The following is a 26,173-nucleotide window of genomic DNA, read 5'->3' as shown; positions in this document are numbered from 1 at the left end:
GCTAAGTGAGCTGAACTGTATGAAGTTCAGTGAACTTCTGAACTGTATGAATGGCGTTCGTGGTTTGATTAGTTGAGACTGTTTTCCAAAGATGGCTCCTATCTGTATACACGAAGTGGACTGTCTTTATCTTTATCTTCTTATTAAACGGTCTGTACACTTACAAAGTTCTCAATGCTTCGTTTTGCATGTAGGGACCCTCATTATGTTACTGTGTTCGTGTGGGGCAATTTTGAGCCTTGTTAGTGGTATAAACTAGCGATTTCTTTTTACTTATTATATGCCCCCATTACTAGAGTTATACGCTAAAAAGTTTTTAGAGATAAAACTCTTTACATTCGATTATCATGAAAACAAATCTCAGAGAACGGTTGACTAGGTACCAATGTTTTATTAGACCAAAGGTTCATTTTACGCCGGAGTTCTCCTTTAAGACATATCAAACATGCATTTTAGTCTGGGACTAGGTTTAAGCCTTGCCTGTGAAACCGGGATTACAAGTTCTGGAAAGACTTTAGTTCCCCCTAGATGTGTTTATTAAAGTCTAAACACTTGCAGGGTTTTGATCAAAGGGAAAAAGATTAGTCTTTTTACTGTCCGATTAGAAAGTACATTCCCATTTCGAAGGAGAGCAGGATTAGGTAAGTGTTGAAGAACCTTTGAGGAAGTTTGTTAAATGAGGGCGATTCAATTAGCGATTAGTTCGTATCTCTCAGCCAGGCTTGTGTAAAAGGGGCATGTGCTCTCAGACAGGATTAATATTTAATGGAGAGCGGATGAATAAAGACTCTTCTGAGATGGTGCTACAGGTGCAGTCGTTCAGAGCTCAAGAACAGAGGAAGCACGCTGATATCGTGTGCCGAATCTAAGAGCAAATGCCTAAGGAAAATAAGCACTGGGAGTAAAAGGTTAAGTCCATCTCAATTGAGGCAGCTGTTTCATCTGGCTCTCGCAGACGGTTCAGTTATTTTCATCATGACTTCATCACTTTCTTGCCTCTTATTTTCTTATTCTCAAAGATTGCTGAATATTGTGAGGGTGGGTACACACAGTGAGAGGCCTTCCTGGAAGGAATGGAAAACTTAGGATAAAATGGCTCTATCAAAAGCCAAAACAACATTTTTAGATTGTGTCAGCACACATGACTATGTTGCAGGCCATTTCATACAATTAGTGTTAGCATCACTGCGTCATTTTTCACGGTATTAGTTTCAGTTGACAGCCTGATACAAAATTGGTTCTCAAAAAAAAAAGTACGAGTTGGCAAAATTCACAATTTCTAATCTGTCTGGCTGTCCACTGGGCAGCTTTTTGGAGTCTAGATGTTTTTATCAGTCCATAAAAGTTTACCAGGCTACTACAATTGCTCCATTCACATCCAAGCTGCCAATTTAATTTATGTGAAACACTGCAGCCAAAAAGTAACATTTCCATCCCATGTGTTCAAGACAACAAAACCAGGGTAATAGATGCAAATTATTCAGTCACATGACTTTTATTTAAGATTTTATTCTGTAAATGTGTTTCCATTTTAGTTTATGTGACGGTTTTGAATAAAATAAAAACGGTTTTGAACTGAATAAAACGTTCATCCACCTCAAGCAGGCATATGTGTTTTTTATGCATATTTTGGTCATTTTATTGACATGTTGGTGTTTCTGTATTATACTTTATATGTGTTATCCCACAATTTACATAAACATATAAGGTTGGAAACCCAGATATTGAGTTCTTCCTTGCCCAGAGATGACTGTATCAGTCTCTGCATCAGTCTATTATTGTGGTAGTATTTTGACATCAGATTTACCCAACACATCACATTAAAAACACAAACTATTACATGTTGATCAGACAGCTGGACATGTGCTGTGATTCTTGGCCAGAATATGCTCCATACTGATAGTCTGGCTTGTATGGTATGGCACGTTCACTCACCAGGGCCTCAGGCTCCAGGCTCACAACACTATTGAAAAGACCAGAACTGCAAGGCATCTAGCTAGACCAGCAGCAAGCAAGAATAAATCTGCTGGTCTAAGACGGTATTTTGAGGAGGTAACTTCATCAGCTCCCTGCTAGGACAATAAGATCCCATAATAATCACCTAGTGGACCCACAAATCAACACCCGGGTGCATTTAAAAATCTGAAGGTATAACTTATCCTTTTGGCACTAAAGGTAATCATTGACTATATTGTCACCAAAATACTAGTCATAAAAGCAACTGAACTTGACCATAATGATAAGTTATACCACTTTAGAACAAGATAGCTGGGATGGAAAATACAAAACGAAATCAAGAATACCAAATGTAATGACCTTCAAGTGAAGTGAGCAGAAGAACATTTTCTGGTTGAGTGCTTGCTTTAGCAGGCGCTTGCAAGGACACGAAAACTCAGAAGTGCCAAATAAGTAACATCCTCTGCCCAACAGTTAAGAGTCTATTATACTGGCCTCATTTCCTGGCTTCTGAATCCTGAGACACACACATGCTCGAACACAAATCCAGAAGCTTCCTCATCATAAAACTCAAGTTCCAGCTATCAGCACTACTGAATTGTCCTGAAATTTATATCCAGCATATCTGGATAAACAACCATGAGAGAAAAGCTTTGATATTCCTTCCAGACACGCATGGGATGCGGCCCAAGACCTCCAGATGCAAATCTACTTAAACAGCATGGAGGGAGGAACTTGGAAAAGTTGTCACAACCCAGAGGAATTCTGGTTGCAGACATAACTCTGAAACCAATGAAAAAGAGTTCAGATTTCACTTAATTATAAATAAAGTCAACGGCATCTGAACAATTCGCAACTGACAGGCATGGAACGGGATCTCGTGAGATAAAGGCATAAAACATCTTTACAAATCTACAGAAAGACTTTTAAATAATCATGAAAGCCAATGATGGGTTACAATGGAACCCCCACAGTGGTAAGAGGGAATTCTCAAAGGGAATGTGCTGTCACAAACAATGTGTTTGTATATGTATGTGCATGCTGTAAAACCACAGTTCTGTGGTTGCACAATGATAGATAGAGCGCTCAATGACAGATGAGTCGTTACTTTCCAAGTAAACATAAAAACCGCAATACTGCCATGTTTGGTCAAAGCTAAACTTTCCTTTCTGAAGGAGAAAGTATTGAAGGCATATAGTGCATAAAATAAGTTTCACACCTAAACGAAGTTTTATTATGTCCAAGAATGATCTACAAAAGGATTTGATCATGATGACAAACTACCATGACGCATGTCAAATGTTTCAGAGCCCATCAACATGCCTCCACATCATCCCCTTAAATACCAATAAAATATGAGAAACATTGTAGACTATCAAATGGAATGAATAAATGCAAGGGGAGGAAGACTATAAACTTGCTGAATTGTAAAAGTAATAAATATGGCACTAAAGATGCAGAGGTCTGGCTGTGGAGTTGGCATTTGAGTTTTAATTGCACTCTAAACATGTCTCAATAAAAGTTAGTCAAAAAAAGTTTTTTTAATGTGCTACAGAGGAGACATTTCTAATATCCCTTTACAGCTCTTTAAGTATGGAGAAAGAGAAATAGAGAGGTTGTGTTACTCACCCTATTTGCCCTGTCCAGGATCATACATCCAAACAACACCCGAAGCGTGAACAAGGGAGCAAATAAGACCAACTCTGCTTGCACTGCAGCGGTGGCAGCAGGGAAACTTTTTTTCTTGTTGTAGGGCTGCTCAAACACACTCTCTCTCTCTCTCTCTCTCTCTCTCTCTCTCTCTCTCTCTCTCTCTCTCTCTCTCTCTCTCTCTCTCTCTCTCTCTCTCTCTCTCTCTCTCTCTCTCTCTCTCTCACCCTCCAAACCCTCCAACTCTCTCTCTCTTGCTGACACTTCCTGTGCTGTCCCTTTACACCAACTCAAATCACTCCCCCAGATTCAGCCAAGGAGCATTGTTTAGACAGGACGTGTTGTGTGAGCGTGTGTGTGTGTGTGTGTTTTCGATTGTGTGTTGCGATGAATGCAGTTTTTGTAACTCTCTTGGCACTCCCTTGAGCTTGGATCACCTCATCACAAGAAGAAAAAAAGGGGAATGAAGAACTCAGAGAAGAAAAGAAAAGAGGTGTGTGACAGAGAGAAAGAAAGAGCCACCGATGAAGAGTGGTGAGAGAGAGAGAGAAAGTGAGTGAGAATCTCTTAAGCTAAAACAAAACATGTGGAGGACTTCCTGCAATGGAGCCCCCTGCGACACAAACTCGAGGGCCATGTGTGTAAGCGTCTGTGAATTTAGAGCTTCCTCTCAAAATCCCTCAGTTTGCTGTTAGAATCAAAGCCAGATTTCAGTCTTGAGTGATCACAACAGAACATCTTCAAAACACACAGCAGATCTGTCCTAAAACCTACTGGGTTTTGCACACTGCCTACATAGGGAGCTGTTTTCTAAGACAGCTTCCCAACTGTTATGGAACATCATAAGTGACCTGGATCGCTCTAGGTGGCATCTCAATGTGCTGCACAAATTGCATAAGAGGCATGACCTACAATTGATTTTAATAGTTTTCTGTTAACATGTTGCTAAGCACAATACTAGTGATCCACCGAAATGTTGGCAAACGAAAATATTCGGTCTGAAACAGTAAGAAAATACCAATTTGGCCAAAATACCCATATACTACAAATCCATTAACATATTTACTGATATATCACTTGAAACTTGCTGATATAAATATTAGAATTAAACATTATTTGGAGTACTTCTTTAATGCACGTCGCACATTTCTTAATATTAAGCCTAAAATGTGTTTTAATATCACTATTAGTAAAGATAGAATGGTCACTGTATAATCTTAGTCTTTAAATGCAAGATAGTGTATCTAAAGTATCCGTGCAATAGTTCCATTTGAGCACAATCAAATATACTTAAGTATCTTTAGTTGGACCTCAGCACTATTTCCGGATAACTAGAGTGCATTAATTACAAAATTAGTTTAGCAGACTTTAAGTATATCAATTTAGTATACCAAAAGTACAATTGTAGGCTGCAGACATGGCACAGACTTTGTAGTGTATTCCAGCCTTTAGTCACTGGCAGACGTAATGAAGGGGAGGAGTGAAGAGGGATGATAGGAGGATGGTAGATAGTGGAAAAGACATAACTGTCCTTGGTTATCAGCAAAAGTTACAATACTCAGGAGATGCTGACTCGCAGAACCCTGCCCCCAAACACTCTCTCACACACACACACGGATACAGTCATGTGGATGTCAAGAGACGCTTGTATAGGGTACGCTTGTGTGCTTCTGCAAACACAACACACACAATGAGTGTTTTGTGAGCTACAGTAAAATAAAAAATGTAATAAAAAATGTAATAAAAAATAAATAAAATAAAATAAATCAGTTTTTCCAGTCTGACCCACTCAAGACACACACACCCAACATACATACATTGTGTACACTTGAAGAGTCTGTTGGTTTGTTTGTATACGTTCCTGTGGATATTGCGTGAATGACGGGTGGTTGGGTAGATATTGTGTTTTGCGGTAGGTGGTGTGCCATACGGAACCGTTGCCACTGAAACTGCATATTAACGCACCAGTGGGGCTCGACAGCCTTAGTCAAACGGGTTGGCGCGTATGGTCGGGTTGCGGAGAGATTGTGAGATTGTGGTTAGGTCTCAGCAGCAGAAGGGATGTAGAGGTCAGTAAGCTGGGCTGAGTTGAGTGGCGGACGGAGAGGTGTGACTCTGGGACGCCAGAGTCACTGTCGAGCCCTCTTGAGGTGTCGTGGGGTAGTCGACGAAACACTGAATACGGAAGGTGCCCACTTGAAGACCCTAGAGAAGTCCCCTACTCGGCTCAATCCAGACGGTTGTCGTGCTGGTCCTGTAGTTGCAGCCGTCGTGTGTGCTGAGGCGCCAAGTACACTGCAGCCGTTAACGCCGGACAGAAGGGGAGTCACACCACCATATGGAAAGAAGCGTAAATGGATGGAGAAGCATAGTTTACTGTAAAGCTACGTCTTAGTGTTGCTTATCTTGGCGAAAGCCGAGTACAAATCAGCATGAAGTTTTAACATCTACCCTCGTGTAATGGAAATCATACACACTCCATATGCTAGAGGGTTTAGAAACACAAACTGTCAGTAAGAGGGGTTAGATGAATCAGTATCTACTGATAAAAAAACAAGTGTAAATGACAGCTAATGGCACATCCTGATTTTGCTGAGTAGATGTGTTCCTGGGTCAACATATTTTGTTGATCTTGGAACAGCATTCCTGTCCAAAAATGTAATCCTAACCCTATCTCTACCCCTAAACCTAATCCATGAGCCATCCCTAAAATCAGATAGAAAATGATAACACTGATGTAGAAGCACTTAACCCTGGTTGTAAGCCTAAACTTGACATAAACTGTAAACTTGTCCCTCAAATCTGATTGGAATGTTGTTCCAGGATCATCAAAGATGTTATTCAATGAACATGTTGCTGTTAATATAGCCTACAGCTAATATACCTCTCACTCTCTCACCCACCTTACTTCACATCATCATGCATAAAACATACCTCACGCTAGAGAGAGAACTCACCTATAAACACTCCAGCGAAACCCAGCGAACTTGGAAAAATATTAGCTTTGTAGCTGAAGGTTGTTTCTGTGGTACTCAAGAACATGTACTTGCAGAGAGCTGTCTAAGAACAAGAAATAGACAATATGTTTAATTCTTTGTATTCTATTGGTGATCTGACAGTCTGTATGTGGAGGAACACAATATGTATGCAGACGAATCCTCTCTAATTGATCGTCAGTACTTACATTGTAGTCTATCTAAAGTCTTGGGTGATGTAGTAGCACAATGGTTGATGTCTTAATTATAGGCTGTAGGTTCAAGTCTGTGATATCATAACAAATAAAAAAAACCTCATGTTTTACTTTCTGTCTATTCATATGCTGTTTTATTAAAAAAAGCCACAAATAAATTAAAAGATTTTTTTGAGTAAAAAGGCATACTTTTTATTATTATTTTAGTTATTTTAGTAATTTTAGTAATTATGTGACCAAAGACTAACATGACCTTCTGACCCCAATATGTGTGCAAGGGAGTAAGGTGAAACACAACATATAGAAGAACATTATGAAAGACTGTGAAAGAGATAAAGAAATGATAAAGAATGAAGAGAATTACGTTTATTTGTACAATTTGAATGCTTGAATCTGATTGGTTGATGAACATTCTAAGGCGTGCAATTATTTTCAGCGGAACGCACAGCTAAAGTAGTTCCAGGCAGGTCTTGACCGCATTACATGTCCATATCACTTCGCCAAATTATTTCAGTTATTTCAAAGTTCCTGACCAAGGAACAGCACATACTCTCTTTCTCACACTTTCTCACGCACTCAAACGCACACACACACAGTACGGACACGCACTCGCAAAGAAACGTGTTTTATCAGTAAAATAGTTTAGCAACTTAAAAGCTACATGACATTTCTCACTAGCGAGGTAATAACGGCGCTGTTCTTGAAGCAGATAAACTTACAGTTTCTCTACAGTTACTAGCTCTAAAATGACATTTTGGAATTAGCAATGGAGGCTTGGGATTAGATGTTTAAGAAATTAGTCCTACACACAAGAGCGTTTTAAGGACAAAAACCTGACAAATTTCTTGAAATACTGAAAATCTGAACACTGTCTTGAGGTGTGGTAACCATAGTGGAATAATTGACTCCGGTCAGTTGAATCATTTGAAAATAATACACACCCGAGGTGTAACGGCCACTCCGGTTCACGTCATGGCAGCATTAGCACCTCGGGTGTGCATTATTTTCTAATAATTCAACGGCCCGTCGTCCATTATTTCTTATACAGCCATACTTTAAATCAGTAAAGGTATCCAGACACCCAAGGAAACAGAGGCGAACCAGCTTGTGATGTGAGGGCTGTTCAAACTCGCACTGAACGCCATGTTAAAACACTTACATCGATCTTAGTCACATGGAAACAAATTTAGATTAACTGCAGTGATTATTTCCATCATTCCCAAGCCACTGAGCATGCTATAAAATACAATATTTTTGCAGGCTACAAAAGTTCATGAGCTGACAGGAAAAGAGAAACAAAAAACACAGACAATGACATCTTTTCAAATGATGAGATATGATCGCAGGTCCAGGAAGGCCTCAGATTAACTATAACTGCAATTTTGAGTTTTTCCTTTAATTATGCTCAACATTCCATGATCCTCTGTCTCTCGGTGAGCCTGAAGGAATTCAGAGTCAGATGAGATGAGATGATTGGTCTGGCTGTCTGACTGATGATATCATAATGGCTGAACTCATTCTATTTCCTGAGTCTGATTATGAGGACGTTTATCAAATTCTAATATGCACAGAGGCAGTTACTTGCTTGTGAACCTGAAATGAGAAACTAACTCATCTCTGCTCTGCACACACACTAGACAATAGTAGACAAGTAGGAGCTGTTACAATCAGTGACTTTTATACAAATTAGCATTTTTTTTATGGACATCATGTGCCTGATGTGAATGTGTGATAAAGGAGAAGGTTCATCATGTGTGAATTTTCTTTAAATGTATGCATGTACATGGAAGATTGAACGGGTAAGATGCTTTTGAGCATTTGCACGCACGCACACACACATTAAGTTTTAATGTGTGTATACACATCTACTTTCCATAGACATAATGATTTTTATACTGTACAAATTGTATATTCTAACCCCAAACCGTACCCCTATACACAACCCTCACAGAGAACGTTCTGAATTTTTACATTTTCAAAAAAACATAATTTATTGTAATTTATAAGCTGATATAAACTCATGTTGACCAAAAAAGGACATGGACTCCCACAATAATTCTGACATCGAAATAAGATGAAGATGGGGGGAGTCAATAGAGATACACAACAATTGAAATGTTTGGAGTCAGTAAGGTTTACAATGTTCGAAAATATTTCTATTTAAAATAAATACTAGTATTTAAAACTTTCATCAAAGAGTCCTGAAAAAACTACATCATGGTTTCCACAAAAATATTAAGCAGCACAAATAGGGTTGGAAATCAAAAATCAATTCAGAAATCATTTACATTTTGATTCCCTTACCGATTTCTTTGTGTGCATTTTAATATGACCTTAAACCATTCAAGCACAAGGAGACCAGCTCCCTGTTTTTTTTTTTTTTGTGCTGCACACACATCCAAAGTGTGCACACAGAAGAAATGATTTTAATGTGATTTCAAACCCTTTAAGCTTAAAAGACTCGCGTGCTGTTTTCTGTGCTGCGCAAGCATTCAAAAGCACGTACACAGAAAGCATCCTCTCATACTGAATAGTTCTTATTCACGTCTTTTTGCATTTGAACGGAGAAATACATACAAAAAATATGTAAAAATATCCTCATAAACACAGTCGGTTAAGTTTTAAATGAACGTAAACAGTTATTAAAGAAAACGAATAACAGTATGTTGAGTTTGTGTAGCTAAAGTGACAGCAGCCTAATATTCCTGCTGCCGTCTCTATAACGTTAATCAAACAACACAAGACAAAGAGAAAATTCACTTTTGTTCACTTTTGTAACTATTATTTGTAATGTATATTTTACTTAGTGCTGCGTTATTTTACATTTGATTACAATTTATTTACCGCAATACGTGAAAATCTTAAAACACTTGTTTATTTCAATCAAATCTTTGTTCAGTTGTATTTATTTGTGTGATTGCTTATTTTTTTATTTGTTCTTTTTAAATTACTGAGTGTTTACTTGTCTTTATTAATGCTTGAAATGTATATTAGTTAGGTTAGTTGTTTTTGTTTTTGTTGTTTTTAAACCATAGGCAAAAGTTCCTTGTGTAAGTTTTTTTTAGCCTGTTGATTTTTGTTCATGGTATTCAGCTACAATGAAATGTTTTGCAATAAGACAGAATAAATTTGAATGATATCTACGTTTTTTTTTTTACTACCTTATTGGTAGTAAAAAATATTGTTTGGTAACATAATGTTGCCAAACAATTAGTTTTTTTTTCTTTTTTTCTGAGGAACACAAATCAACAAGCAACAAGCCCCAAGTTTGTTTCTATGAAGATAATAATGCATTTTAAAGCATAATAAGATGACTTCTAAAAGCTGACCAGAAAGATGACTGACTCATAGTTTAATAAACACAGCCAACAGAAATCTGCCCTATAGACTAAGTATGCTTAATTACCTAATGGCATGAACAGGACACACACACACACACACACACACACACACACACACAGTCAAGCCAGGGAAGCAAAACAATATCTGTCTCAACAAGTAAAGATTCCTCATCCGATCACCCAAACACACATCTTTCAGTACCTTTTATGGAGACAGTTGTTGATGTTTCAGTCACTGGCTCAATAGATGTTGGAGAGCTTTAGACGAGCACATGCTGATTTACAGCAGCACGAATCTATTTCTTACAGCCTATATCGGCTCTGCTTGGTTCTTCAGTAAATCAAAGTGCCGTGCAACTGCGGCCAAAAAATAACCCTCAGGCAAGGCATGAAATTTGCCAATCAACATCAGGTACCATCTTGAAAACCACTATAATCATCATTTTACGGATTGTGCTGAGATCACATCATCTTTCAACAGGTGCTTGTCAGCACATCCCTTGTGAAAAAAAGAAAAGTGACATCGATTTTATTGAATGTGCACTATAGTGTACTTAAAATCCTAAAAGTATATATTAGAGAGAAAAAAAATACTTACAGAAAATATAACATTAATAAAATGAAAGGCCACTTAAAGTCCCCCTGTGGCAGAAATCAAGCTTTTAATGTTGTTTATATGTCTATGTAGTGTTTTTAATGTGCTTTAAGATAAACCATGAGCAATTTCATAAGTCAACAGCAATGCTGAGTATTTTCTCATTGAAAACTGCAGTGAACCAAAGACAGTCTCAAAAACAAGGTTTGAAATCGTTGGTGTTTCTGACGTCACCAATCAGGTTAACGTGTGATCGTCAACGAGTGGATCTCTGAGCTGGTGCGAGTGAGTGGAGGTGGGTCTAATTTGCATATTCATAGAACCACGTATACACAAATCCGGCAAAACACAGAAGTAAAGCAGCGCAGGCATTACTGCGGGCCTTGCTGCTAAGGAAGTAGCGTTGGTCCCGTAGGCGGCTGTAGCAGATGTTAGCTGTACGAAATGTTATTTCTATGTAGTTTTTTTAGTACGTATGCTGTCCTGCCGGGAAGAGCGTGTTGTGTGGTTGGCTGTTTTAACAACAAATAAAACCGTTTGTGAAATTCACAAACCTTTGTTGCGCATTGACTGCCCATGTTTACGGCCATACGGTATACACAAGTCATACACAAGTGCCTGGTGCGGGCGCGGGCGGTAAGCACTCACTCTGTGTGTGAATTCTGTATGCTGGCAAATCCTCTAATTATAACAAACAAAGTGTATATATTATGAAAGATTCATTGTGCAGTCAGCTTCATTGTTAATAATAGAGATGTGTGAGTTCGCGATGAACTGATGTCAGCTTTTTAGGAATTATTAAGGGAGCGCACTTGCGCGCATTCAGACATACCAGACCATGCACGCAGCAGCCTGCTTGCTTTTATAACAGTGTGGTTTGTTTGTGTGTTAATGCTTTAATAACAAATAATTTATCAGGAGTATTTACGCTGATGTGTATGGTGGCAACACGTAGGTTAACTTGAAACTATTTGGAGGTACAGAAAAAAAGTCTATTTGCGGTGGGAGAAAGTAACATAGAAAGTAGTTGCAGGGCTCTCAAGTGTCACGCATTGAGCGTGACAGTCACTCATTTCGGTCTTTTGTCACGCTCTCCCGCCACACATTGTATTTCTCACGCTGAAAAACTATTTATAATATGTAATATGCCGCAGCGCCCAACATTTCTCTGGCCACGCCGCTCTCACTATGGAACCGGCAGGAATCAAGCGCGTCTCGAGGAAGTTCATGCAGTCATGTCCTCATGTAGGCAAATAAACAGCTCGAGCGTCACACATGCTTCAGCGCGTGTGTGTGTGTGTGTTAAATGAAACTGCGTGTCGACTGCACCATTCATTCACACATAACACGTAGGATGGTAGGATTCATATTTAAATAGTATTATTACAAAACAATAGGGGAAACACTGAGTTATTTGCAACTTGTGAAGCTTGTGAACATATTAGTAACACAGCTAGTAATGACAGCGTTCGGTTTTATTGTTGTCATCAATTAATACACGTCTTAATTACATTACATTTGGCTGACGCATTTTTACATTAATACAGTGTTGTCAATAAATTAGCTTTATCTGTAAGTTTTGGCCACTATACCTGACATCATCTACCCAATGTTCCCTTTCACCAGACTTTTTCTTTCATGAGCAGGATCCGCTTTCATTGAAATGTCATTAGACGGCACCGGCAAGTGTCACACCGTCACCCTTAGCAGGCCCGCAGTAATGGCGGCAGGCAAGATGGCGGCGCCCATTGAGTTCGCGGCGGATTTGTGTATACTAAATGAGGGTGTAGAGTTACATTCAAGCTATTTTAAGGCATGAAGAAATATTGTTTTTCAAGAAAAACATTTTTAAATCTGAATTTTGGTGATCAAAGATGAGTTTTAAGGGATACAATTATTTACTACAGGGGGACTTAAAGAGTAGGCTACTTAAATACAGAAACGTATATATAGAAACTAGGGCTGGGACAACAAATCGATGCATCGTGAATCGAGAAATGATTCTGGATCGATTCTGAGATTTTCAGAATGCATCGCGAATCGAATCAGAGCTTATTTTTTAACAGCAGATGGCACTGCTTGCTTTAGAAACAGCCGTACTCTGCTGGCTTCCAATGCCTTACACACACCACTTGAACCTTCTATTAAATAATCATTCATAAAGTTCGAAAAGGTTGAAGCGAATTACAAGGGTGTTTGCATTGGGCTGTTTACAATAATCTCGTGTCATAAAAGCATTCTGAGGTGCAAATACCTTCTCAAAGTCAGTCCCAATTCGCACACTTGTGCACTTCTATGCTGTTTTATAGTAAAAATAGTGTAGTGTGTTCACACTGAAAATTCCAAACCAGAAAAAGTGCACTTTAAATACCCGGATGATGCACTTATTTAAGCAAAAAACGAAGTGTGGAATGTTGGACACTTCATGCACTCAACTGTAGCTTTAATTACGTAGCGGAGGGGGAGGGGCTATCAGACTCCGATGTTGAAGGATAAAATAACCTTATAAAGTTCATACGCTACATGGTTGAGTACATAGTGCGTATGTACATAGTGTATACGTGCATAGTGCGTCATTTGGGACACAGCTTAAGACTCATTTGAACGCAAGAGCGCTCCTCTTCGTGAGCATTTGAGCGTGCGGTTAAAAAAGCGTGCAGTTTTTGAAGAGTGAACTGAAATGCCTCACTGTTTTATGAAACAGCTTATACACTAAAACCGTTAAATATGCTAAAGCAAATTCAGTCATTTTCAAACATATGCCATTTTGTTAACTTCAATGAAAGACCCACTGCAACTGCATGCAATTGACAGCTGTAGCCTATTGATCAGCATCCAGGAAGTGAAATATAAGGCTTTTGTCACTTTTCTATTTAGTATGCATGATACGATGTGTGATATGTTCATATGTGTGATATGATTTAGTATGAGCAAAAAGAGTATAGATAAGAGAGAAAATTATTAGGGAAAGAAAGAGAGAATGGGATTGGGGCACAACAGAAACAGGATTCAAACCTAATCTCCCACATAAGCACCAGGGCTCATTGTGTCTGGTGAGAAAATAATAAGCCACATCTACAACAAGACCTGCTTTATTTATTATCATTAGCTGAAATTCCTTAAAATAGAGAAGAGTACAATGTTTTAATAAATTTGAAGGAAACTCTGAATCTTTTTCATGGCTGTTGAAATTCAAAGCATGTATACAGTGCGTTGCATCTCACCTTTAAAACCTCTTCCCTTTTCTCACTTCATTTCCTCTTGTTTCTATTTCACTGGACTCTCTTGTATCAGGTGCTTGTCTACCCATTAGATGGTGCATCAGAATGGAGCGAACAGAGAAGAAAAAAGAGGAAAAGAAAGAGTGTGCGCACACAACCTACACTCTGTGCCAACATTTCAGGAAATCCCTTCATCTTTTCATCCTTGCTTAACCAGACTTTTCTTGAAACAAGGAGTCTCTTTAGGAGACGGTGTTCATTATGTGTGTGTGTGTGTGTGTGTGTGTGTGTGTGTGAGTAACCCTCTTGGCTGACCCTAATAAGCAACCACACACAGCTTGCAGAATAGACTTCAAACAGAGACGCTACTTTTAATCAGCACTGTGAAAACCAGAGCACAACCTGTTCAGAGAGAAGAGGGCATGGGATGGAGGAAAAAAAGAGATGAAGAGGTGGAGAAAGAGAGACAGACAAACAAGAAAAATGGCAACCTGAAACAAACAGCGTGAGTGGAGAGGCGAACGAAAAGGGAAAGACAGAAGAAACAGCAACAGAACAAAAAGAAGACGACAAGCACTGGAGGAATGTGAGGAACAGTCCATCCATTGCACCAGTTTATGATTAAAAAGATATGATTTTCTGTCAGTGCTGCATGTGTGGGGCTAAAAACCTGTCAGAGCTTATATAGTCTCATAAGGCCTCTGTGGAAACTGGGGCAGAAAACACTATCTCCAATTAAACTTCTGCAAATAAGAAGTTACAGTGGCTCCATAAAGTATTTGGAGAATTCAGCTACACTTTGAATGTATGAATGTCATTGCATTGCACAGACATTAAATAAACATTGCACAAACAAACCTTTCAAGCAAAATATTTCACAAAAAGTTTAAAGTGTGGCTTATTTACTAACCAGGCAGCACTGTTATTATGCAATCTTTAGTAAATCTCAAAATGAACATCATACTGTACATTATGTTTATGTGATGGCCACATTCAGTTAAACATTGGCTGCTTTTATTTTACATTTATTTTGGCAAAATAGGATCAAATATCGACCATTTGTCATCAACCATGACATGAAAGTAAATAATTATCAGCTTATGCATCCCTATCAGATATATCAGAGACGTCTTGGTCACTTTAACTTATATTGTAAGTAATGATGCAAGCAGATGAACTGTCACAGGAATCCCCCCACTGTGTTGCTTTAAATAACATGCACATCTGGGAACCAAAGACTGGATTCCCATCCAGGAATAGTCACAATGGAAGGAAGGAACCATTTTTGTCTAATCCTGCCATTGCAGATCTAGTGAAAACAAAGATAAAATAACTTCATGTCTTGTCAGGAGTCAAGAAAAATCTGACAAGATAGTCTAGTCCATCTAGCATAGGGTGTCGCAATAATATTGGGTAAATTGTCAGTGGGTGAGATGAGATCACACAGACCGAAACAAAAACAGACATTCCGACACGGAGCACACATTTCAAAGTAAAATAACAGGCTGTAGCATTGTTTTTCAGATGAACAAGTATATGTGAAATTAGCATGTTTCCTAAATCTCTGCAAACATGGTATTTTTATGCTTTAGTACAGTCAACAAGTTACATACAGCACCTTTAATGTACTAAAATTACTAAAAATTAAATTAAATTAAATTAAAGATCAATTAAAAAAATAATTACATTTTAAATCATTTTAAATTTAAATTAAAGATAAAAAAGCACATTACACTCAAATTAAAATGAAAAAAAAAACATACAAGAAAAAGCTAATTCAAGATATGAATAAATACTAAAATAGTACAACAGAGAAACACATGATAGTGATAGAAAAGTGTGAATCTGTGTGAATGTCCATGAACTGAAAGCTAGTTAAACCACAGAATATGTTTGTCCAAACTAATTGCCTTTGTAGAAACATGGAACAGAGAGACGACATTTAAATCATCATTAAATTAGTACTTCACCTAAATTTAAGCATTTTGTCATCATTTACTCAATAATGTATAACTTTCTTTCTTTTTTGAAACAAAAAAGCAGTCTTTTGAAAGAATATCCCATCCTCTTTCTTAAAATGTAAGTGGATGAGGACTGGAGCTGTCAAGGTCCAAAAAGGACAAAAAAGCACCATAAAAGTATCATATTTTCTTAGTTCTACGGTGCACACAAGAATGTTTTTTTCAGCTGGAATCAACAACTTCAAAAGCTTTACCAACATCTCAGACAAACTCCTAGAGGTTGTGCACGTTTTTATTGATTTCTGCTTAGGAGAGCTATATGGCTCCCTTATGACAACTTGGACATATCATGAAGAGGCACTTAACAACAGAATATGACCATGTATCTGTTAGTGTGTGCATCAGCTACAAAGTTCTTTAGCAATAACAACCCTGGGCACTTAACGTCTGCAGTCTTCACGCGTGATGAGCCTCAGGGCATGAATTCAGCTCAGAGGGAGATAAACAGTAACAACAAAACCAGGTGTGTTTAATGTAGCTCTTCTCCTTCCCCCTCGGTCTTTAGCCCTTCTCTGACTCACATCACCCCAGACACTTTGTGACATCTAAACCGTGTAGAGCTACACCATAAATCAACACAAACTGCCTCAAATGTCAATATACTCGTGCAAATACACACAACTTGTTGGTTCTTGCCTAGTGACCTAATACAACGTTTGTCTAAGGTGGGCATTGTTGAATAGGTCTCGCCCTCTCTTTTTCTTTCAGATTTAATTTACCTCAGGTTTTGGATACGAAGCATAGTAATTCTCATTTTTCAAATACAAGCTTCTTGCTTGGCTGCCTGTCTTTCTTTTGTGAAATCCAAAATAAGACGTTCTGAAGAAAGTTCATGCTGCTCTTTTCAATGCAAAGAAAGAATAAGTAGACATTCTGCTAAACATCTCCTTTCATGGTCCACAGAATAAAGAAAGTCATACAGTCAGTGACCTAATCAAAGTTTGTCTAAGGTGGGCATTATTGAAAGAGTCTCTGCCTCTCCTTTTCTTCCATATTTAATTTACCTCAGGTTTTGGACACGAAGCATTGTAATTCTCATTTTTCAAATACAAGCTTCTTCCTTGGCTGCCTGACAATTTAGGGACAGTTTTTCATCATATATGCAGCCTCATGGGGTTTATATGAAATCCAAAATAAGACATTTTGAAGAATGTTCATGCTGCTCTTTTCAATGCAAAGACAGAAAAAGTAGACATTCTGTTAAACATCTCCTTTCATGTTCCACAGAATAAAGAAAGTCATACAATCAGTGACCTAAATAAAGTTTGTCTAAGGTGGGCATTGTTGAAAGGTGGGCATTGTTGTTTTTTCGCTGCCGCGATGGCGATCAGCCTATGAGCTCAGTAGAAAGGATTCTGGAGAATTCCTGAAGTAAGGAAAAGTATCTAAGTGCTACTCCCTCTCCTGACATTAACTCTCCTCAAATGCTTTAGGAGACTAGAATATCTTGCAACACTGAATGATAAACCTTTCCTTTCTTTCTCTCCCTCCCCTTTTCGATCCTTCCTGCCAAACAGTGAACAATTACCAGATTCCATTGGCCATTAAGTTAAAGCACTCAGGCACTTTTCATTAGCTGAGCTGGTCGGTGACCTGTGGATCAACTTCTGCCCACATGAATTCAGTTTTTCACAAACAGAGCACTCCATTTGTCAGAAGGAATAATAGTCTGCTGGTCCAAGATTAATGTAGTGGCTTCCAAGCACAAAATACCTAATTTAAGAGAGTAATTTGGGTACAACAAATCTGGGACGAGCAAATAGGATCCATGTCCCTCCATGCCTGCTTTCTGTCTTTCGAACACCTTAAAAATATGCTTAAATAAAAAGCACAATAATTTTCATTTGTAAAAAAAAAAAAAAAAAACTTCTTGCTTTTTTGCCTGACAGTTTAGGACCAGTTCACCCAAAAGGATTTTTTTAATATTATCATATATTCACCATCATGTTGTTTCAAACCCATATTGCTTTCTTTTTTCTGTGGAACACAAAACAAGATGTTTTGAAGAATGTTCATGCTGCTCTTTTCCATGCAAAGGAAGCATAAGCAGATAATCGTCATTTATATTCCACAGAAAAAATTCAGCATAAACCAGAACCCATGCTTTCTGGTTCACCAGCACTTCCGCTTGCCATGATGGTGACAAGCAAACCAGTAACTGGCATCCCATGCTGGTCCCAGCATGCATTATATACAGAACCTTAAGCTGGTGACAAGCAATGCTGGATTTTTCCAGCAGGGTTGTCTTCAGTTTAGACAATTCTGGATTAAGTGTGTCTCACTTTTTAATCAGAGAGGATTAAGGGTTAATGAGCAGTGTTCATTAATCTAGTCCCACTCGTAATCTCTTTATATCACTTCCACTGGCTTTAGTCTCCATTGCAATGACTTAGATTTATCTTAATTACAAGAACTTGTCCCTGTCTGACACTTTCACCAAAAATGTGAGATTATTCTGTTGTGATCATGAAAGAAGTAGTCCATCTATTATATAATTATATATATTATAATTATTAATGTTGAAAACAGGATTTAAGGATTCTTTAAGGAATATATCGTTTAAAAGAACAGCATTTATTTTAATTAGAAATCTGATTAGAACATTATAAAGTCTTTACTGTATTAAAGTCAATAAACTGGTTGGAACTATCCTTTTAAACAGGCCTCATTATGATTTTTTCCATTTTTAACATTCTTTAGTGTGTAATGTTGCTGTTTGAGCATGAACATTGGCAGCAAAGTTTACAAAGCACAAAGCCCACTGCAAAGGGAGTTTTTCTCTATGTCAGTAAGCACTGTTTCTGAACTCCCTGAAATGCCTCGACAGCTTTGAGTTTTCTTCCAGGAATCTACACATCACAATATTTCTCAATTAAAATAATTCCTGCCCAAGGCATGTGAAAAAAAAGGGGCGAGGCCTGGATGAGTTACGTTAGCAGTGACGTCCGCAATCTTAAAAACGCTACCTTCGGAGGATTCATTCCAAGGTAGGAAAGCACCAAGGCACGTCCAAATCCAATGTTAGCTTCACTTCCTGTCTCCTGAGATGCCTTCATCCGATTCGCTGCCTTTGATATCCCACAATCCTGTGCGTTCCATTCTGTGACAGTTGAGCTAAAAACTAAAGATGACATCTGAAAGTTGTGGTTGGTGGTCAGTTTGTGCGTAAATGTATGTTTTTGACCAACGGTTTCCACTTTTGATGTAATTTGTAGTGAGAAATTACTAATATACTAATTATATATTCCCTTAGTTATCACCAAAGCTCTCTCTATTTTGTTGTAGATCATTAAACCGTTACGCTGCCTCAGAAGTCTGTCCGAAGTTTTTGGACGCAGCCAGTGAATTGATACTCGCAGTTATGGTAAAGGCCATGGCATTTCTTAAACACGTTTAAAGCGGTTGACCAATCGCAGCACACTGGTCCAGCCGACCAATCAGAGCACATTGCGCTTTTTGGAATTCAGGGCTTCAGACAAGAACTAAACAGAGCGCTACTGACAGACGGGGGAAAGAGGTGCTTCAACAATGTAAAGTGTGAAAAATAAGGTGTTTTTGCATGAAAGCATGACAACCTATTCAAGTAGATCCCAAAAACTAAATCAAGACTTTACAAAAGGGCATAATATGGCCTCTTTAAAGTCCCCTTGTGGTGAAAATCAAGCTTTTAATGTTGTTTATGTCTATGTGGTATTTTTAATATGCTTTAAGACAAACAAATTCATGTCAACAGCATTGCTGAGTATTGCTAGTAATCTAAAGATAGTCAAAAACGCGTTTTGAAATCGCTGCTGTTACTGACATCACAACCAATCACATCAAGGTGTGATCATCAACGAGTGGATCTCTGAGCTGGTGTGAGTGAGTGGAGGCGGGGCTAATTTGCATTTTCATAGAACAGCGTATACTAAATGAGGCAAGGGTTTAGAGTTACATTCAAGCTATTTTAAGGCATGAAGAATTTTTTTTAAGGAAAAAAACGTTTAAATATGTCATTTTGGTGATCAAAGATGAATTTTAAAGGATGAAATTATTGACTACAGGGGGACTTTAAATGAAAAGAAAATGACTAAACATATGACCGAACATATTCATTTTCTATTGATTTGAGTCCCACAATGTAAAAAGGGTAAATTAAAATGTGAAACTGCATTATTTTGGTGTACTACACTGGCTATCCCATAAACCCCCAGTGAAATGTTATGCTTCTTACATCAGCAGATTTCAGACTGATATGTTAAACACATCAATCCAGGCGACCACTTATAGTCTAAGCATGCAGAAAAATTAAACATAAAAGCCTGAGTACAGATCCAGCCAGCTTAAAATAAACTTGTGATGAGGGGGACTGTCTCTCCCTCCCTCTCTGCCCTCTTTCTTTCCCATAACCTCTGTCTGGCTGAACCATGAGTAAGCAAGACCACCCAGCCGTGAAATTTACTGACTGTGATACAGTTCTTTGTCCCGCTACACCTGCTTGTGATAAACTTTCAAAGAGCGCTAACAGTAGTTTAAACAAAAGACTGAACCATTTTACCTGCAGATAAACAAAACCCCTTTAAGAAAGCCGACTGCTGATAAACACAACTCTCCTTTATCACTCTATCTGTCAGACATAAAACGGGGCAAAGAAAAAAGAGAATGTATTTGATTTCCTTCCACATGTTTCTTTGAGGGCATGTTTAGGTAGAAAACATTGGTATCAGATCACAGGTGATTATAATATACTTTTCTTTAAAGCACAAATGAAAAGTTTTGTGTTTAAAAATAGTGTCATTACAAACAGGTAATTCCACTCTTCAGGGCAACTAACTCTTCACTGGCAGTCTGATTTATAAGATTCAATACTAAAATCTGCATTATGTTTATTTAGAAAATGAAATTCTAATTACAAAAAGAGGCACACACATTATCTCTCCAGTTGGGAAATGTAACCATTCATTCCTTTTTGAGAGCCATTCATCCATGTTATGACCTGTGCTTGAACTCTAAGTCTAGAAAACATTAACTTTTATATTGTCCATTTAAAGTAAAAATCTAAAGAAAGCTAACTTTCACAATGTTTACCATTGGGAAGATCTGAGAGACAGTTTCCCCAAAAACACATTTCTGTCATTTGTTGTTATTGTTAATTAAAACTAAAACTATTACAAATAATTTTCCTTAAATGGGCTATATGAAGAATTCAGAAACCCTTGTTATTAGCGACACTGGCAGCAACAGATGAGGTAATTAAAATGATACTGTTATGATAGTTTGATTATAAAGTATATTTATTACTTTAGTACTAACCCTGAACCTACCCCTAACCCATGTACTTACCTTATATTAGCCAGTACTTTCTAGGTAAGTACACTGTAAGTACACGTAAGTACTGTACTGTAAAAGGAAGCGTTACTGAAAATTCTTAGATATAGCCCCTTTAATTGAAATAAAGTTGAAATAAAATAAATTATATAAATTAAATTTAGCAATACTTGGCAACTAACTGAAATAAAATCAGTTTTAGTAATAAAAAAATGACAAAAGCACAAATTAATAAAACATTATCTAAAACAAAAACTGAAAATATAAAAATAAAATCTAATTGTTTACAGATCTTTTTACACCTTTAATGTCATATTAAAACCCCCCAAAAATAATAGTATAGTATATAATAATACTAAATGAACACTTGAACTTTAAATTCAACATGTGCACCTGACGCTAACAATTAATATAGGCCAAACAAGCAATATTTGAGACTGAGTATGCACGATTTTAAATGAGTAACGACTCTTTCCACTCTTTTCACAAACTATTGTATGACTTCAGAAAACATTTTATTTTTAAAGATTATTAAAATCACAGAGCATTAATCATAAGAAGAACTATGGAAAAAATTGTGTATGAATTATAATTTTTGTTCTTTTTGTTGTCTTTTGCTCTGTTGTCTGTAGTCATCATCCATCCATCAATGGCACAAACTGTGTAAAATGTCAGATGAGTGTAAAGGATTTACCTTGAAAATGGTTTCAAACATATGTCTATGCCTCTTCTAAGCCGCTACATCTATGGAGGACCAATGTTCATGGTAACATCTGGATTCTACTGCCTTTTACTGCCAAATTAGACGGAAAGGATGGAGGCAAACACATGTATTGCTTAAAAATGTCAAAAACCAGGTTTTACTGAGATTCTGACTGACATCACACATCACTTCTCAGCGATCAAACAAATGAATGACAAATAAGATTGACGAACTCTTATGCGTCACTCTTATTTGTGCGTGCGTGTGTGTGCTCATCAGCATGAATAACTAAAAGAGGGATGTTAACCTCAAGAACTTTCAGTCCTTAATATCATCACAGTCTAAATCCCCACCCCAGGGGTGCATTCTTGCAATTTCACTGAGAGGACATGACACATTGTTTAATCGCTACACATCAAGGGCTGTGATTGACAGGCATCAGAAGGCCACAGAGGTGACAGGATTTGAGCCTTATATCACCATTTTAGAGCAAGTCTGAGTTGACATGGAGCTCTTCAACCACGACCAGCAGGATTAAAACCCACTGGGGCGGAATGCAATACAGAGGTGCCTAATCACACTCACAAACACATGCACACACACAAACTGGCATTAATCTGCACCCCACTGTGCTGGAATGGGGAGGCAATATAATGCTGTGCCCATGTGTGTTTTTTTTGTGTTTTTTTTGTGAGGAATGCAGCAAAAATCCACAAGAATCCAACCTACTGCTGATCTAATACCACAAAACACATATATATATATAAATAAATATAAAACCTGCACCAAACACTTTTAGCTTAATACCATCAATGCAATTTACTTACATTTAGACACTTCAAACCAATAATGCAAATCTGCGTAAAACGCCCGAAAGCACTTAAACTCTGCAAACAAAACAGTACGTTCCATTTTTACTCAACACAGATACTTCAACATCTCACAACAAATATAATAATATCTTAGACATGCACTTGATTAAAAATGTAAATGTTTAGTCAACAATTAAAACTTAATATCTACACAATATTAAGACTATTCAACTTATGACTAATATCACAAATATATAACTGATCACATCTGGAAGGTCTAAAATCTTGAGTAGGAAGAAAAAATTACATGAATGAGACATTTTTCTTACTATCTCATGGTTTTCTCCAGCAATGAGATTACAAGAAAAGCAAATGGAGATTTTTGCTTAAGTCTTGTGGCTCTGGTTTGTCTTCTGTGGAAAAAGATACTAGCAAATCTCACAGTTGTCTCCTCTAGAGTTTCAGAGATCTCAACAATGCCTTCAACTGTGCTCATATCTACCAAGATACCGAAAGACTGCAATATAAAGGTTGATATTTTAGTATGAACACAGACATTAGTCATTAAATGAAAAGTTCTTTGTGTCAACAATTGTGTCATGTGGTTCTATTTCCAATTCTCAAAGAATTTTGGGAGAAACATCTGCTGCAAAGTTGATGTGACACACCTGAGAACATTTTTAACGAGCCCTGAGCCATAAAAAAAGCAACATCTGCCCAAAAACTATTTGTTCTGGGAATCGATTCTTTAAAATAATGAAAACAGGAGATATGCGATCAACAGTGACCAAAGAATCCAAACGTCAGCGGTCAAATATGAGAAGCCCAGTACATTGTAATCTAGTTGTCTGATAAATCTGGCATATATTACGAATATTGTTGGCTCTTGATGAATTGATTTTATTCCTTTTTTGTAAGTCGCTTTGGATAAAAGTATCTGCTAAATGCATAAATGTAAAAGTACTATGTGGGTATCCACCTTTGATGATCTGATACTTACTGGGCTGTGTGACTTGTTGCTGGGTTATGCTTGCCATGGACCCTTTAGGTGGATTGATTTTGCTTCTTGGTTGGGCCACCTCGTCCTCTTCCTTTATTTTAGTGTTTTGCGGGATATGCGACTGTGTTGTCCCATTGACCGGAGGCCTTTGGCTGGCAATATTGCCCTCACTTCCTGTCCGCATCACCTTCTCCCCTATGCCGAGCATTTTGGGTCTGCCGGCAGGTGTATCCCGACGGGCCGAGGGGAGTTTGGAGCCGGGACCCGCCGAGGATGGGCGAGCAAGTCGTGAAGGTTTAGACATACTGTAGAAATGCTGGTTCAACTCGAGTGCACTCAATTAAGTCAGTTCATCAGTCACTCACATGATATTCCATTTCAGTCACCCAATCAAACTGCACAAGTAGAATATCCACAATTGTGTTCCACAGGTGTCCAAATCCTCTCTGGATTTTCACCGTATTCCACAAAGAATGAACGGCACCGTCTTGGCATTACTCTCCCTCCTTCTCTGTCATCTCTCTTCCTTCCTGTCCTTCTGTGTCTTTACTCACCGAACGAGTCCAGACGAGTGCAGGTAAAACAACCAGACGGCGAGTGAGACGGAGGAGGAATGAGGGGGAAGGGGTTAATCACCACCTTTCCAAACAGAGCCTCCAGCGTTCCGAAGTGTATGCGTGTGCGCCTCGGGATGACTGACAAGGGGACAAACAGAGAAAAGCAGCCTGTTCCAATGTATCAGCGCATTCCAACACACAGTCTCAATCTCTCTCTCATTCTGCAGTCCTAAACTCCAACTCTCTTTCTCTCTCTCTCTCCACCTTCTTTTTCCTCTTATCTAGATGCTCTCAGCTTGGAAAGGCAGAAAAAGTCTCAATGCTTAGGAATAAAAAAGGAAAAGAATGAAAAGGGAGGAGAAAAGGTCTTCTGTTGCTGTCACAGCTGTGTGTACTGATCCTCATGCGAATCTCTCTCTCTCTCTGCTGTCTTCAATTTAACAGGCTAGAAGACCATTGCTGTGGTGTGTGCTGTAGAAAATTACACATATACACACACGTGCCTGGGTATTTCTGGAGAATTACAAAGCGGCAAAAAGAAAAGCGGGATTATACTAACATAGCTAGTACTTGAGCTCTGCAGTGTGTGTGTGTGTGTATCAAAGCAAGGCATGCTGGAAGCTTTACTTTGTACTGAAAAGAGTTGGAAATGGAGGAAAAATCCTGTTTGCTGTTGTCAAAACAAGCACAAACACACTCGAAGAAAGTTTGCACAACTAAATAGTGAAAAAGAGAGAGAGAGAGAATGACAGAAAAACTTTCATTTCATTGTGCTAGTAAAATATACAGTATAAGGAGTTTTATTTTGTTTTATTGACCTTTCAGCACTATCACAGGTTCTTGGAGACAATTGTCATTAAAACTTTTTTTTTTTTTTTGCTGCTACAACAAAGTAGTAAATAGACCAAAAATAAGTAGAGTAAACTAAAATATACATATTACTTATCTGATTTCTCATATTGCAAAACAATTCTAAAATCAACAATCATTTATTTCACATATATGTATCATCAAATTAAATACATAAAATGTTATATCATCATTTTATTTAATTTGTTTATATAACAATTATATATATAATTGATTGAAATGTATTTGGAAGACCCCCCCCCCCCCCCCCCCTTCTATGTGAAGCGCTTTGGGTGTCCAGAAAAGTGCTATATAAATGTGATGAATTATTAATTATTATAATTATTATTATTTTTTATAGTTTTTAATTTAATTTATGTGTTTTTACCATCGTAATCATAATTCACTAATCTAATGAACACACATAATTCACACATCTAATAAAAATCTGAGCTTGTAAAAATTAATATCATCCATCTCAGATTTGCTCTACCGTCTCACATAATTCCTTTCAGTGCAGTTTTTACCCAGGGTGCTCAGAGAGTACATATTAATCTGATACATCTCAGTTTATCGTAAACAATAAATGTAACAATTTACTAGTAAAAACACACAAACTATATATTATGGGTCAAAGAAGGTATTGGATAAAGGTTTTTGAACGGATAACCTACTAACCCAAAAGCCTGTGCCTCTCGCCGCTTCACTAGATCGCCGCCCTGTGATTCCATTTCACAGAAAAGCCCGGATCAAGCCATCCAGAGGCGGGATATTTACCTTTGGATTTCATACCCAGGGAGTCCCAGGAGCAGATTTGGCTGCCACACAATCCATAAAAAAGCTATGGGTAAACTGCATATGCACAAGAGATTTAAATGTACAACATTTCATCACTGGATTAAACCCCCGCTGACATGGCTTCAAACCATTCCGCCATCTGGACAAACCATACATCAATCATTTTAACACAA

The 26,173-nt window shown here is 37.9% G+C and overlaps 1 protein-coding gene across 8 annotated transcripts in view; it reads right to left on the bottom strand.

The window, feature by feature from the left end:
• si:ch211-285f17.1 (sickle tail protein homolog) overlaps positions 1–26,173 on the bottom strand; it is a 150,940-nt gene that overhangs the window by 88,001 nt on the left and 36,766 nt on the right. For 2 of the 8 annotated variants that reach the window (XM_056254168.1, XM_056254171.1), the window contains exon 1: positions 23,797–24,608. The exons of 1 other annotated variant lie outside the window; for it this stretch is intronic. In XM_056254168.1, the coding sequence (XP_056110143.1) occupies positions 23,797–24,100 (304 nt within the window). In that variant the 5' untranslated portion in view covers positions 24,101–24,608. Of the gene's footprint in view, positions 1–3,585; positions 3,757–23,796; positions 24,609–26,173 lie in introns of those variants that run through there. 5 more of the 8 variants (XM_056254177.1, XM_056254178.1, XM_056254170.1 and 2 more) reach the window with 4 other exon arrangements.

The sequence above is a fragment of the Rhinichthys klamathensis genome, unplaced genomic scaffold (assembly GCF_029890125.1).
Source record: "Rhinichthys klamathensis goyatoka isolate OS25496 unplaced genomic scaffold, OSU_Roscu_1.1 h1tg000110l_1, whole genome shotgun sequence".
Taxonomy (NCBI): Eukaryota; Metazoa; Chordata; class Actinopteri; order Cypriniformes; family Leuciscidae; genus Rhinichthys; species Rhinichthys klamathensis.
This window is presented reverse-complemented; position numbering and strand designations above follow the sequence as displayed.